This window comes from Pelobates fuscus, chromosome 8, assembly GCF_036172605.1.
Source record: "Pelobates fuscus isolate aPelFus1 chromosome 8, aPelFus1.pri, whole genome shotgun sequence".
Lineage (NCBI taxonomy): Eukaryota > Metazoa > Chordata > Amphibia > Anura > Pelobatidae > Pelobates > Pelobates fuscus.
The window spans coordinates 28,431,262-28,446,093 of record NC_086324.1 but is presented as its reverse complement, the minus strand read 5'-3'; the positions used below and the strand labels follow the sequence as shown (position 1 = coordinate 28,446,093).

At 43.9% G+C, this 14,832-nt stretch overlaps 1 protein-coding gene across 2 annotated transcripts in view; it reads left to right on the top strand.

The window, feature by feature from the left end:
- Positions 1–14,832, top strand: part of PRPF40A (pre-mRNA processing factor 40 homolog A) — a 40,935-nt gene that overhangs the window by 7,210 nt on the left and 18,893 nt on the right. For both annotated transcript variants that reach the window (XM_063429468.1, XM_063429469.1), the window contains exons 2-10: positions 1,557–1,634; positions 3,660–3,782; positions 3,900–3,983; positions 4,160–4,193; positions 4,726–4,745; positions 5,615–5,686; positions 5,775–5,885; positions 9,440–9,560; positions 10,720–10,744. In XM_063429468.1, coding sequence (XP_063285538.1) covers positions 1,557–1,634; positions 3,660–3,782; positions 3,900–3,983; positions 4,160–4,193; positions 4,726–4,745; positions 5,615–5,686; positions 5,775–5,885; positions 9,440–9,560; positions 10,720–10,744 — 668 coding nt within the window. The remainder of the gene's footprint in view (positions 1–1,556; positions 1,635–3,659; positions 3,783–3,899; positions 3,984–4,159; positions 4,194–4,725; positions 4,746–5,614; positions 5,687–5,774; positions 5,886–9,439; positions 9,561–10,719; positions 10,745–14,832) is intronic.

Below are 14,832 nucleotides of genomic sequence, written 5' to 3'. Positions count from 1 at the left end.
ATTTACACCCATAATGGCATACCATTTGCAATAGTAGACATCCCAAGGTATTGCAAATGGGGTATGTCCAGTCTTTTTTTTGTAGCCATTTGGTCACAAACACTGGCCAAAGTTAGCGTTAGTATTTGTTTGTGTGTGAAAAATGCAAAAAACGCCAATTTTGGCTAGTGTATAAAGACTGGACATACCCCGTTTGCAATACCTTGGGTTGTATACTATTGCAAATGGTATGCCATCATAGGGGTAATTTTCATTCTTGGGCTACCATAGGGTCTCAAAGGCAAGGTACCCAATCTGGCACATTTTAATGTGAAAAAAATGAAACACAAGCCTTATATTTGACGCTGTAACTTTTGAAAACACCATAAAACCTGTACATGAGGGGTACTGTTGTACTCGGGAGACTTCGCTGAACACAAATATTTGTGTTTCAAAACAGTCAAAAGTATCGCAGCAATAATATCGTCCGTGTAAGTGCTGTTTGTGCGTGAAAAATGCAAAAAAAGTCACTTTTACTGGCGATATCATCGTTGTAATACAGTTTACTGTTTTGAAACACTAATATTTGTGTTCAGCGAAGTCTCCCGAGTAGAACAGTACCCCCCATGTACAGGTTTTATGATGTCTTGGAAAGTTATAGGGTTAAATATTGTGCTAGCAAATTAAATTCCCTTTACTTTCGGCATGGGTTGTCAGGCAGGTCCCGCTAATTGTAATTAATTAAGATACCCAATTATGTAAAAATATTACATAAATATATATGTAGAATTAATATGTGTATATATATATGTGAATATGTGTGTGTGTGTGTGTGTGTGTGTGTGTATATGTATGTGTGTATATATATATATATATATATATATATATATATATATATATATATATATATATATATAATTTTTTTAAATATTTTATTTATATATAGGTATATATATATATAGTGATATATACGTATATATTTATGTATATAGATATATATATTATTTCGTTCTACGTGTTTTTTGATATAAATATATATATTAATATCACAATACAGTTAGAACGAAATAACACACATCTATATATTTTGTAATTATTTTTTTTTTTATTATTTTATTTATTTTATTTTTTAACGTATTTACATATTTAATTTTTTTATATTATATTTTATATTATTTTCAGCCAGCAGGGGGACCACCTGTCATTACAGGCAGTCCCCCTGCTGGCAATACAGAAGCCAGCTATCCCGGCCATGTGATTGTGAGGTCCTCGCAAGGACCTCACTCTCACATGGCCGGGGGGGACCGGAGGAGGAAGATCTGCCGCGGGGGGGCTCCCTGGGAGTCCCCCCAACTGCGATCGCCGGCGTAGGACCGCCGGCGACCGGGTAAGTAAGGAAAGACCGGAGGGCGTACTATTACGCCCTGCGGCGTTTAGAGCCGCTTTAAAAAGGACGTAATAGTACGCCCTCCGGTCTTAAGGGGTTAATACACTTCATATGAATTTTTTTTGGTTGTTTTTGTGGTTGACTTGGTATTCTCCAAAATTTTATTTACTATATGTGATTTTTGTTTTAGTCATCTGGTGATGGTACTAATGGACCAAGTCAGCCTGGACTTTTCCCTAACGGGCCACGGATGATGAGAGCACCCTTTGTAAGTAAATGGCAATATTTACTTTCTAGATGTAAAAAAAAAGATATGGGGGGGACAGAGCCTGACTGTGGAGCTGAGCAGACATACTATATGTGAGCTCCCGAGCCTGGGCCCGATTATCGACTGAAATCGTGGGCAAATCGCCTAATCTTGAACCCCAACATACCACAGAAACTGGTGAACCGGGGGATACCTCGCATGCCCAAAATGCCCGCTGGAATGCCTGGGGCCTACACAAAGCTGACATGGGGAGAGACGGCCGCTCTCCCGGCCCATAAACACACGCAGCATCTGCGGTACTCAGCTACCCCCTCCCTTAGGACCGGGTGGGGGTTATCCCGGTCCCAATCGTCTCAATCCGCATACCTCCGTGGACCCCAAACGCAGGCACAAGCCCCAACCATACACCATGCTTGCAGGCCGCTCGCCACTCTAAAATGGCGGACGCACAATCCAATGGAGTATATGTGCCTCCGGAGTACAGCCTCAGCACAAACGAGCCACTGATCACCCGGTTGAACAAGCTTTTTGATACCTTCTGTGCACGGATTGAGGCCCGACACGCTGCCATACGGACGCAGCTGAAGGAGAGCTGAGGTACGAAGGGACGACAGAGCGGCGACGGCCAGAGTGGGACTGGGTCACCCTCGGCTGAAACCTTGAAGAAGCAGTCCGCAACTCTCCACACTAGCCCATCTGGGCCAAAGGCCACCAGGTGAACGACCCCGGCGCATCTACCACGCAGGCGGAAACCTGCCCGCCGGGGGTGGTGCAACAACACCATGGCCTCCAGACCTGTCCCAACAGGGAAGGACCAGGTCTTCATAAGCCCCAGAGTCTGTGGATACGGGATGCCAGCCTTGCTACTGGCCCGGAGCTGGAGGGTACAACCTGTTTGTTCCTGGCTGTCCCCCAACTTCTGTAAATACCCAGGGCCGCCAGCACAGATCTCATCTGAAGGAATGGGGCGACTAACATTCATAAAAGGACGCTGCCCAGACACACATGGACGCTGACTCTGTATGTCATGATGCCTCATGCTTATGCAGTTATTTTATGTTTCTTCTTTTTACTTTCACGCATATGTGTACCGACATAGAGTTTGACCTTTATAACCCACTGCTCATGATACTACTTAACCCAGCCACCTTATGCCCTAGACTATGATGTCTCTGTAACTGCTACCACCTAGACGGCTGTCTTACACAGCATGAGCCACCCCGGGTTAACTCAGCTATGAATAGCACTTTGTGGGTCTGGGACACCTAACCCGCAACCTGTCACTTGGCGATTACACCCGACCCCACCTTAACCACTGCTTGATAAACCACCCTTATCCCTTTAGGCATATCGAGTATGCATGTCTATACTGTGTCCAAGGAGATATGATCAATGCTCTTTTTACATGTTTTACGCTTAGTACCCATCCTGTCAGACTAGTCAGCCTGTTTTATATAGCTATCAGTCAGCTTCTGACTTATCGAATGCATGTTTATTCATAACCTTAATCTAATCGCTTGCATAGCCTAGTTGTAGATCTGACTGTTTAACTCCTAACATCACACCTAGCCTGTCTTCTAGCCATACCACACACAATTCACATAGCCTGTATATCTGCTAGTTGGACCAGACTAGAACCTACATAAATGTTAACTCTTGTTCATATTATTATAAAATTGTGCTTATATAATCTACTACCCTAATTGTACTGCAAAATGTCGAACCTGTGGATTACCGTTGGGGTACCTCAGGTCTGTATGTGTCAACTTCATGCACAGCAAAAAAATATAAAAAATGATTAGCGCAATATAGTGATTTCATTATTCGTAATTGCTAATTTTAATTTTTGGCAATAGATTGTGTTAACAGCTAGAAAACGATTACTGGTTTGCCCTCAGAGCTAGAACTCTTTGGTCTCACACAGTAAACTAGAGGGTTTACTTTCTGCTTTACCTTGAAGTACCAGTTGGTCTTATTCAGAACATTTCTACATTTAATGCACTTTTACCTGCTGTTTTTCTTCAGATGAATCCCGTGCCCCACTTTCCAGGTATGCCACTGGGGGCTCTTGGTCCACGAGCAGGAGTGGGACCTCATGGACTTATTCCACCCTTAATGGGACCTCTTGGTGGACATCAGATGGGACAGGTAAATACAGATTTTGCACCTTTTGTTCTTTTAATATGGTTTTTGATTTTATACAAGTTTAACCCTACAATTGTCCACTATAGTTTATTCTAGAAATGTTTTTGACATTCCTTACAGATGCCTTCACTAATCCCTCCTCTTATGTCGGGAATGATGATGGCCACTCATGTTGCTCCTGGAACTTTGCCAACAGGCTTACCGGTTAGTATTTGGTTTTTATGACCAGGCATAGCCACCAGCTCACCTATTGCTCTGCTACAATTCTATTGATTCCAGCTTTGTTTGCCAACTGCTAGATGCAAACCCATGGGGCAAAAGGTGCACAATTCTTGTTCTGAGGCATATAATTATATTGCATTGTGCTTTTCTTTCCTCAGCCTGGTGTAAATAGCATGGATCCTCCCCAACTTTGTACGTATTGGTCTCTTATTTATTATTTCTTTTGATGTATGACTTTTAATTACCTTAGTGCTGGCTCTACATCTTTGTTAATCTTAGCCTTGGAATCTTTCACTTAGTTGCTTGATATAGGTTAGGACAATTACATTGGCCCATTAAGTGCCAAACAGTGCATCCCTGGTGCAGAAAGGATAAAGAGTATGTTAATGTATAGAAATGACAAGAATCTAACTTGTTTCAAGTATTACCAGTGCAAGCACACCATTTATTTGTGTTTAATTAGTTATTGGAATGTTTATATTTCCTCCCTATGAAACATTCTGTCTTATATGATTTTGATAGCACAAGTGAAATGTTTCCTTCGTCATATGGTCAACAATATCAAAGTGTTGCTCAAAATTATCGAAGTACTGTGTGGTAACTTCCTATTTTGTAAAATCTATAATATTACATTTAACTAAATTCAAATGATCGGCTTATCTAAAATTGAAGCCATGTTTCTTTTACCTTGTGTTTACTGGTCTTGTCTTTTTTTCCTCTTTAGCACAAACAGCAGTTACGCAGGTTAGTAATGACCGTGGAAACAAATATTTCTATAATTTATTTCAAATGCTATGCTAAAGTTGCAGTTTACTCCAGGATGACTGTTAATCTAAAATGGACAGATCAACGTTAATGATCAACGGTAACGATCAACGTTAATGGATGATGCCAACTTAGGCTGCTTGAAACGCATTTTTTTTTTGTACATTGACTTTAAAGGGTTTAATCCAAGCATCATGACAACTTTGGTGAATACCTACAGTCTGTTTGGTCTACCAAGCACTGAGCATACTGAATTTAACATCTTTGCTGCTGGAGATTTAACTCCATCCCCAGTGTGCCATTGGGATGGGCTGGCTAATATATTTAGTGCACTTTTTATTCACATAATGCAATTCGTTGGCGGACAGTGCCCATCCTCTGCTGAAGCCAGATGTTGTTCAGCCTCATTCAGAGCAGAACTGTTGCTTGTTGGGACTCATGTAAGGGGACAAATTGTTGGCAATTAGTTTCACCAATTAGAAACTGGGTCATGGTACTGTTGCCTTCCGAACCACTACGGCGTGCTATAGTAGTTATGATGCATATAGTAAACATTTAATTTAGAACAAAAAGCATATTGTGCAGCATTTGCTATTAAAATAAATACAAAGAATAATTCAGCAGTTTGCTCTTTTGTGGGATTCATTATATTGATGAATTATGGGTAAATGTCCTTAGCAGCTGAAAAGGAGCCTTGATTACGCTTCAACCATTGCTAATACAAAAATTGTGTGTTTAAATTACTGTGCCAATCAACATTTGGATAGTTTCAGTTTAGTAACCCTCCACTAAACTTGTTTTTCCTTTTTTTTTGTATTTAACAATGTTTTTCCTTTTTTTTTCTTTAGCCCCCACACCCTATAATTCCAGATCCAGCCATTACAACAAGTAGTTCCACTAACGATGAGCAAAATAAAGCGGTAAGTAATATTAACTTTCTCTTTTCTTTTTCCTTTTCATTTTGATTTGATTTCCTTGCCTATTTAAAACCATTGCTTGACTTGACAGAAGTCTTTGTGGACTGAACATAAATCCCCTGATGGAAGAATATATTATTATAATATTGAAACAAAACAGTCTACGTGGGAGAAACCAGATGACTTGAAATCCCCTGTCGAGGTAAGAAACATTCCATTGCATTTATTATAATAAAAGCTCAGCTATGAAGAGGTCAGTCTGTAAGCATTCATGAAAGCTGGCCATCCATGTATTTGTGAATCGTTGGCCAACAATAATATAAACTTTAGGCTGTTTAATTAGTACAAAAAAAAAAAAACACATGAACTAGAGAGATTTTTAATGTGTGTGTATAAAATTCAAACAATTTTTGCACAGTGAGTCTCTTATGGTCTGCCACTTTTAATATGAAAGGGATCCTGATTTGACGGGCTCACTTTAACATAAATCTCCCCCATATGCTTTAAATGCATCATTTGATGTTGAGAAAGATGATGTATTCAGTTAAGAATGTTAAGATATAAACTCACCTGGCGTCATTTGGTCTGCCAATGCCCGCCTGCTGTGTTGATTTGTTCTCCTTGCAGACAATCAAACCTCCATGTCCCAGACAAGCAGTCTTCTGAATAGTGTGACATCAGTCACTCCATTCCATATCAGCCCTAGTAGTGTCAACTAGTGCGTATTCAAAGCAACCAAAGAGCATCCACTGTGGTTGCTAAGCTTGGATTTCAGGAGAGCTGTCTGTAGTAGCCTGCCCTGTCTCTTAATTTTTCTTCCCAAGTGTCTATGCCAAAGGATTGATTAACCGATGGGAGATCAATTTTTAAATGGGTATTTGCTTCCAATTCTACTAGCACAATGTATAGATGAAATATTATGCTCTATAAGAGAAGTATAACGTATTTCTACTATGACATGTACACTTACATTGACAAAAAACATAAAGGAACACTGTAGGCATCCAGACCACTTCAGCTCATTGAAGTGGTCTGGGTGTGTGTTCTGCAATTTACATTGCAACTCTGTCTGCCCTCAGTGGCTGTCTACCCAACAGCCACTGGAGGGCTTCCGAAATCGTAACAGACTTTTTTTTTTTTTTTTAAATTCTTTATTTTTATTGTGCATGAATAACAACCGCTTGTCAGGAGTGCCACAACAGCAACATCCAGCATTATGTACATACAGCTTTGGTAACCGTTATATGGCATTTAGATGGAACATACACATTTTTATATTAATAAAGCAGGCTAGTCATACGTAGGTTCTCCGCATTAATTATAATGAGTTACGGTACATCTTCGCTTCGTAAAGGTAGATTATGTAGAACATTTCTATTGCATATCCTCACTTATAGGAAGAAATAATAAAAGAAATAAAAAGATAAGGCCCATTAGTTGAGACATGTACAGATGTATGCCGCTTACGGTCTAATACACCGATATAATTCAGAGCATGTTATAAAAAATAATAGATAATAGAAAACTAAAATAAAAAATATACGCTTAGCTAAGGGAAACTAAAACTTAGGCTTAGCATACAAGGTGTATAGGCATATAAGCCAGTAAGTTTCCGTTTGTCCACATAACAATCACGCTTGTAAAATATAAAAACAGCACATGTAAAGTGAGTAATACAGGCTACGTCTAGCTGTTGTCTTTTACAGTAAGTTACGCTTACTCAGTTCAAGCTGTTAAACATTGCTAGTGTGTCTTAAGGATCAATGTAAAGATCCGCTGGGTAATGTGGACGTGTAAACATTGCTATGACATATTAAGTTAAATAAGGATTAACAGTAGTTTCCCCGTAGCTAGTGAACATAATTAGGAGCGCGTTAAGCAGCATGGGAAACAGCTATACTATTTAAACATCCAGCTATGCGTATTGGTATACAAATATTAAAATAAAGTAGAAGAAAAAAGAAAGAGAAGAGACAAAAGAAAGGGAAAAAACAGAGAACGAGAGTTGTCAAGTATTACTGTTTCAGTCCACTTTGCTCAGCCAATACCGGCTTTGGCAGCTTGACTGTTGGGCCAGGGATAGTAGCCGGTCGTAGTATGTACTGAAGTTGCTGCTACCCTGCCGTAGACATGGTGGTTGCCACCAGGCTTTGATCGTATGTCGGACTTCCAACCCAGCAGTGGGGGTGCGTGGCGTCTAGATGTCGAGTCTCCTCTCTTGCCCCGGATCTTTGTGAGAGCTGGTGCCCTCCTGCCACGAGCCTGGGGTCCATACTGGTCCAGGGTCGTCCCTTTCGGGATGGTGCGGTGAGTCTCAGTCGTCCATCTGTGTCGTTGTGTTGCCGCTCTCCGCCTGTGTGGCTGGCACCTTTGGGTATAGCACCCAGTTGCTCTCTCCCCGGGAAGGCGTACCTTTTGGGATTCATAGGCATGGAGCTTAGTTTTGCCCTGAGAAGGAGGGAAGTCCTGCTGTTGGGGGAGTTTGTGTTGGGTCTTAGGGCGACACTTCAGGTGGTCACGCTCAAGTGTGGGCTGAGGTGGGTATGCGTTCCCAGCTTGTGTGGCCTCGCGGCCTGCCTTACCGGCGTTCGATGTCAGCGCGGCCACCTGGAAGATCAGATATGGGTGCCCGTAATGGCGTCGGCGGGTGGTTGGCCTAATCCATGAGGCCACAAGTTGTGCTGCTCGCTGGTAGGTCTCCCCTCTGTCCAACAATATCTTGCAAAAATTCAGGCAGAGCTGGTCCAGTGCTTTCAGAGAATGGGATGGGTTATGGCAGACCTTTCCCAGTTTCCCTTGTCCTCGCTGGGCGGCCATTTTGGCTAGGCCTCAGTTGTCTCGTGGGGTTGCGAGTCGTGTGTTCGGTACGGCCCGTTCACTGTTGTAGGGTGCTTGGTTCAGTTGCTTTAATGATTATGCCGGGATGTCCCTCACCGGCCAGGGGGGGGAGATCGGGGTCCTGGGGTTTGCTGCGTTATCCGCTGAGTCGCGGGCGGGGAGGTCGGCCGCCTCTCCCGTGCCTGCACCCTTTGGTAGGCCGCAATCCTATCTCCGCTTCAGGTCGCCTCTCCGAGGCCGGCGATCCGGCCACCTGAGCCTTGAGGGTCTCGCTGCTACTCAGCTACGTGGTTTGCGAAGTTCGGTGGGGTAATTTTAATGTATCGTCGTGTATTTGTCGGTTCCCGCACGGAGCTCCGGTTTGGTGCGACCAGTCTGTTCGGCGTTCAGGCCCCGCCCCCCGACTTTTGGTCTTTTATCGGACATTGGACATCCTCACTCTCTGCATGAGGACCTCCAGCATCAGATCTTTTTTCCCCATAGGAAAGTATTGATTCAATGCTCATCACCCTTTATTTACTGGGTAGGAGGGGGCGCGGGGAGGGGGGGGGGGAATCGGAGGGGGATCCCTTTTTAAAGCTTGTTTCCAATAAATCCTTATACAACTAGTTTTAATACACACGTGTGTGTGTGTGTGTGTGTGTGTGTGTATATATATATATATATATATATATATATATATATATATATAATATATCCACTTGCATTATCATTAACTTGAAATGTATATTGTACAGCATGTGACATACACATGGGCACTATTATTGATTCTGCCTTTAAATGGTTTAGGTGTAACTCCTTCAACTTGCATGCACCTCTGCCTGGTGCCTGGTCCAGTTTCATTTTCATAAAATGTTCTGACAACCCCAGTTATGTGCTGAGTATAATGATTGATATTTTGTTTTCTCGTTCCATTAGCAATTATTGTCCAAATGTCCCTGGAAGGAATTCAAATCAGACTCTGGGAAACCATACTTTTACAATTCCCAGACCAAGGAATCTCGATGGGCCAAGCCCAAAGAGTTAGAAGACCTTGAAGGTTAGTGATCTGTATAATCATTCACAGGCTCATGTCTGCTGAATTCATTAAAATGACTATGCATAAGTTTTATTTCAACAGTATTTGTTTTGTCCTGTATTTCATTCCTACTGTATGCTCCCAACTCCCTACAAAACTCACTAATGCTGCGCTGGTCTGCCAGTGTTTGACTCAGCACCCGCCCCACCACACCACTTTGGCTGGGATCATCAGAATTGACAATCTCAGCCAATCCATTGCTTTCCCGTGGGAGATTGACAATTCTGGTCATTTCAGACAAGGACAGAGCCAAACACTGTGCTGGCCAATCAGCATCTCCTCAGAGATGCATCTCTATGGGGTAAGTTCAGCATCTCCATACAGAGTGTGGAGACACTGAACATATTGGCACTGACCCAGGAAGCACCTCTAGTGGCCATCCAAGTGACTGTTACTAAGAAGAGGCAGTGTTTACATGAAAATACCTACAGGTACATGCTATATACACCAGAACTAATACATTAAGCTGTAGTTGTTCTGGTGACTTTAGTGTCCATTTAAAAAGCCTTCAATACTATACGTACCAGGACGACTATATTAAACTTTCCCTTCCCTTGCGGGCCTGGAGTGTGCGCATCTTTGAGCAAACAAAACAACCCAATCTCAGGCTTCTCTAGGCGTCGCGTTGACGTCAGAGAGGGCTAGGAAGTCTGCACCTGGAGCTTTACCTAGCGCTGGATTCCAGATGAGTCAAACTCTTATTTTTTAGGTTATACTGTAAAGGGGGGGGGGATCAATAGGGTATTTTACATAGGGAGGGTCCCCCTAGAAGTGTTTGAGTATCCTACCTACATTTCTTGCATTTCTCCTAGACAGAAGGGGGTAGACCTGAGAAACATCTAAGAGATGATTAGCCATTCACCCCAGCTATTGAGCTACATCTCTACATATTATTACCAGCTAAATGGATATATGGGCCACAGGAACTGAATATCCATAATGCATCATATCCCTATGCTAGGAGTATTGTGTATTTCCGTACCTTGAGGTGGTAGCTACTAATCGTGGGGCCCTGTAATATAAAAATCATATTTAAAGCTTGTTCAGTATGATGACTTTGTTTTTGTATATTGCACTGCATATTCAATTAATATACATCCCTTTTCTTTAATCCTAATAGTAATGATCAAAGCAGAGGAAAGCAGGTATGTTTAGCATAAAACTATTTTTCTCCAAACCCCTTTCGATATTTTTATAGTTATTAAAAGATTGTTTTGCTTGTGAAGGAAAGGAGCAGAGATGTCCGTTTGTGTGAAGTGCAGCAATTACTCTTAAGTTGTAATTACTTTTATGTACGTTAAAGGAAAACCATCACATGTGAGATCTTTGCACAACACAAGAGCTAACTGGAAGTTAGCTATCTGTTGTTTGTTTTTTATATTTAATTTTTACTCATTTATATCAGGCAGTATTTTATTTTATTTTATTTTTTTCATTTTCCGTCATATACCAGTCAGCCCTGGCTCAGGGAAAGCACATGTGGCACTATTGATATAATTCTGCACTGGTAGAGGATGTTTGAACAAATTGAATTGAGGAGTGTGTGAACGCACCTTGGGAAAAATCCTGAACATGCAACTGCTGTGAAAATAAATGTGTTTTTAAACTAACCTGCTCTTCATTACTTACTTCAGTAGACACTTCAGTTGTATTAACTGGTGTGAGGGAATGACAATTCCTCCTTAAAGGCCACTCTATAATGCTTTATTCAGTGGTGTAAATTACAGAGCAGTGACCGTTCCTGTCTAATATACACAGCCTGTGCTCTCATTCTTGCAAATACGGGTTATACGCTAAAGTGAAAGCTGCCAGGAATTCAAAGTGAATTTTAAGTTTAAAGGTACACTTCACTGCCGGAATACATAATATAAATCACTGTTTAGTTGGCCTGGAAACGTGGATATGTATAATTATGCATTTCTCGATTAGGGGTTTATCTAAAAACAGCTTGCAAAAGTTGTAGATCTCTTGTCTGCTGCCTTTGCAAGCTCTCCTCTTCTAACCCTGCCCAGAGTTCCTGTGACTGTCCAATCACTCACTTCCCAATGCAGAAGTTGTGAGAAGTTGTTGCCAGGCTCTAAAGTTTAAAAAGGCTGACTCTTTTATGCATAAAGCATTCAGAGAGCTAAAGTACTTCAGGGATCTGGAGTGTCCCTTTAAAGCCTAAATAGCCAAACTGAAAACAGAAGTGACTTGGAGAATTTTTCTACTTAAAGCGGCACTGTCATGCCGAACTTACCTTTCCTCAATCTCTTCCTCTTCTCCCCCTCTCTCAGGATCTGTTATTCTTTTCTTCCTGTCTTCTTTAGTTTTCTTTAAAACCATAAGACAAAGTAGGGACTCTTTGTCTTATGGGATTCCTCCGCTTGACCAGCTCTGACCAGCGGAGGAGCAAAGTGTGCTTCATTTCCGCTGGTCAGAGCAATTTTCCCATGATCCCTAGCTTTCCTCCCAGTTCCCACAATGCTTCCTGTCAGTATTGCCGAACGTCCTGTCACTTAGACAGAACGCCGGCAAAACTGCCGAATTGCATCCTAACAGAATGAGAAGAGTTTCTCCATTGGTGTTAGGATGCAATTCGGTACTTTGTTCGGATCGGAATTTCATTCAAATGAATGAAACTCCGATGCTATTCATTGCTGTGGCTGCATCTTGCAGCCGCTTAGTAGATAGCTCCCTGATACCGTGGGAATTAGGGAGTTATCTACTAAAAGGCTGAAAGACCTAAATTGGTCTTTCAGCCAAATTTACTAACACCAAGTAAAAATGACTTGGTATTAGTAAATAATATGCCCCTACTCGCTATACCGCGAGTAGGGGCATGTCTAGTAAGCAGTGAGCAGCCTGTGGCTGCTCACTGTAGAAAAAAAATAAAAAAAATATTGCCCCCCACCCCTAAATGACGGGTGGGGGCCGTAAAGTAAAATAAGGGAGGGAGACCTATTGTCCCCCCCCCGCCCCCACCCCTGAGCGGTGGGTGGGGGCCATAAAGATAATGAGGGGGGGGGACCTACTGTCCCCCCCCCCCGGCCCCCACCCCTGGCCGGCGGGTGGGGGCCATAATAGTAATAAAGGGGGGGGGGGGACCTACTGTCCTCCCCCCCGGCCCCCACCCCTGGGCGGCGGGTGGGGGCCATAATAGTAATAAGGGGGGGGGGAACCTACTGTCCTCCCCCCCGGCCCCCACCCCTGGGCGGCGGGTGGGGGCCATAATAGTAGTAGGGGGGGGGGACCTACTGTCCTCCCCCCCGGCCCCCACCCCTGGCCGGCGGGTGGGGGCCATAATAGTAATAAAGGGGGGGGGGACCTACTGTCCTCCCCCCCGGCCCCCACCCCTGGGCGGCGGGTGGGGGCCATAATAGTAATAAGGGGGGGGGGGATCTACTGTCCTCCCCCCCCCCCGGCCCCCACCCCTGGGCGGCGGGTGGGGGCCATAACGATAATGGGGGGGGGACCTACTGTCCTCCCCCCGCCCCCACCCCTGGGCGGCGGGTGGGGGCACTAAGTAAATTTCCCCCCCCCCCCCCCCATCAAGGTGACTAGGGGTGCCCAAGCCCCTAGTCACCCACCCCCCACCCAAATAAAAAATGCCCCTACCTACCCCCCTCACCCTAAAAAATAGTGAGGGGGGAATAAAATTGCTAACCTGTAAAGTAAAATTAAACTTACCATTCGACGTCTTCTTTTTTCTAAAATCTTCATTTTTCAGCCCCAAAAAAGGCCAAATAAAAAACCATCATAGCCGTCGAACTAAAAATAAAATAAAAAACCCGAGCGCAAAAAAAAAAACCCGAGCGCACAAAAAAATAATCCATCTTCACCCATGGAGGGCTCCGCGCAGACTGAGCTCCGCAGGGCGGGGCAAGGCTTATAAAGCCTTGCCCCGCCCTGCAATTAGCCTAAGAACACTCTGATTGGTGGGTTTAAGCCAATCAGAGTGCTCTTTGTCATTTTACAAGCGTGGGAAAGTTCTTTGGAATTTTCCCACGCTTGTAAAATGACACAGAGCACTGTGATTGGATGGCTTGAAAGCCATCCAATCACAGTGCTCTGTGTCATTTTACAAGCGTGGGAAAATTCCAAAGAACTTTCCCACGCTTGTAAAATGACACAGAGCACTGTGATTGGATGGATTTAAAGCCATCCAATCACAGTGCTCTGTGTCATTTTACAAGCGTGGGAAAATTCCAAAGAACTTTCCCACGCTTGTAAAATGACACAGAGCACTGTGATTGGATGGCTTGAAATCCATCCAATCACAGTGCTCTGTGTCATTTTACAAGCGTGGGAAAATTCCAAAGAACTTTCCCACGCTTGTAAAATGACACAGAGCACTGTGATTGGATGGATTTCAAGCCATCCAATCACAGTGCTCTGTGACATTTTACAAGCGTGGGAAAATTCCAAAGAACTTTCCCACGCTTGTAAAATGACAAAGAGCACTCTGATTGGCTTAAACCCACCAATCAGAGTGTTCTTAGGCTAATTGCAGGGCGGGGCAAGGCTTTATAAGCCTTGCCCCGCCCTGCGGAGCTCAGTCTGCGCGGAGCCCTCCATGGGTGAAGATGGATTATTTTTTTGTGCGCTCGGGTTTTTTCTTTTTCGTCAGGTTTTTTTTTTGCGCTCGGGTTTTTTATTTTATTTTTAGTTCGACGGCTATGATGGTTTTTTATTTGGCCTTTTTTGGGGCTGAAAAATGAAGATTTTAGAAAAAAGAAGACGTCGAATGGTAAGTTTAATTTTACTTTACAGGTTAGCAATTTTATTCCCCCCTCACTATTTTTTAGGGTGAGGGGGGTAGGTAGGGGCATTTTTTATTTGGGTGGGGGGTGGGTGACTAGGGGCTTGGGCACCCCTAGTCACCTTGATGGGGGGGGGGGGGGAATTTACTTAGTGCCCCCACCCGCCGCCCAGGGGTGGGGGCGGGGGGAGGACAGTAGGTCCCCCCCCCATTATCGTTATGGCCCCCACCCGCCGCCCAGGGGTGGGGGCCGGGGGGGGGGAAGGACAGTAGATCCCCCCCCCCCTTATTACTATTATGGCCCCCACCCGCCGCCCAGGGGTGGGGGCCGGGGGGAGGACAGTAGGTCCCCCCCCCTTTTTTTCCATTAGGGCCCCCACCCGCCGCCCAGGGGTGGGGGCCGGGGGCTGGAGGACAGTAGGTCCCCCCCCTTATTACTATTATGGCCCCCACCCGCCGCCCAGGGGTGGGGGCCGGGGGGGAGGACAGTAG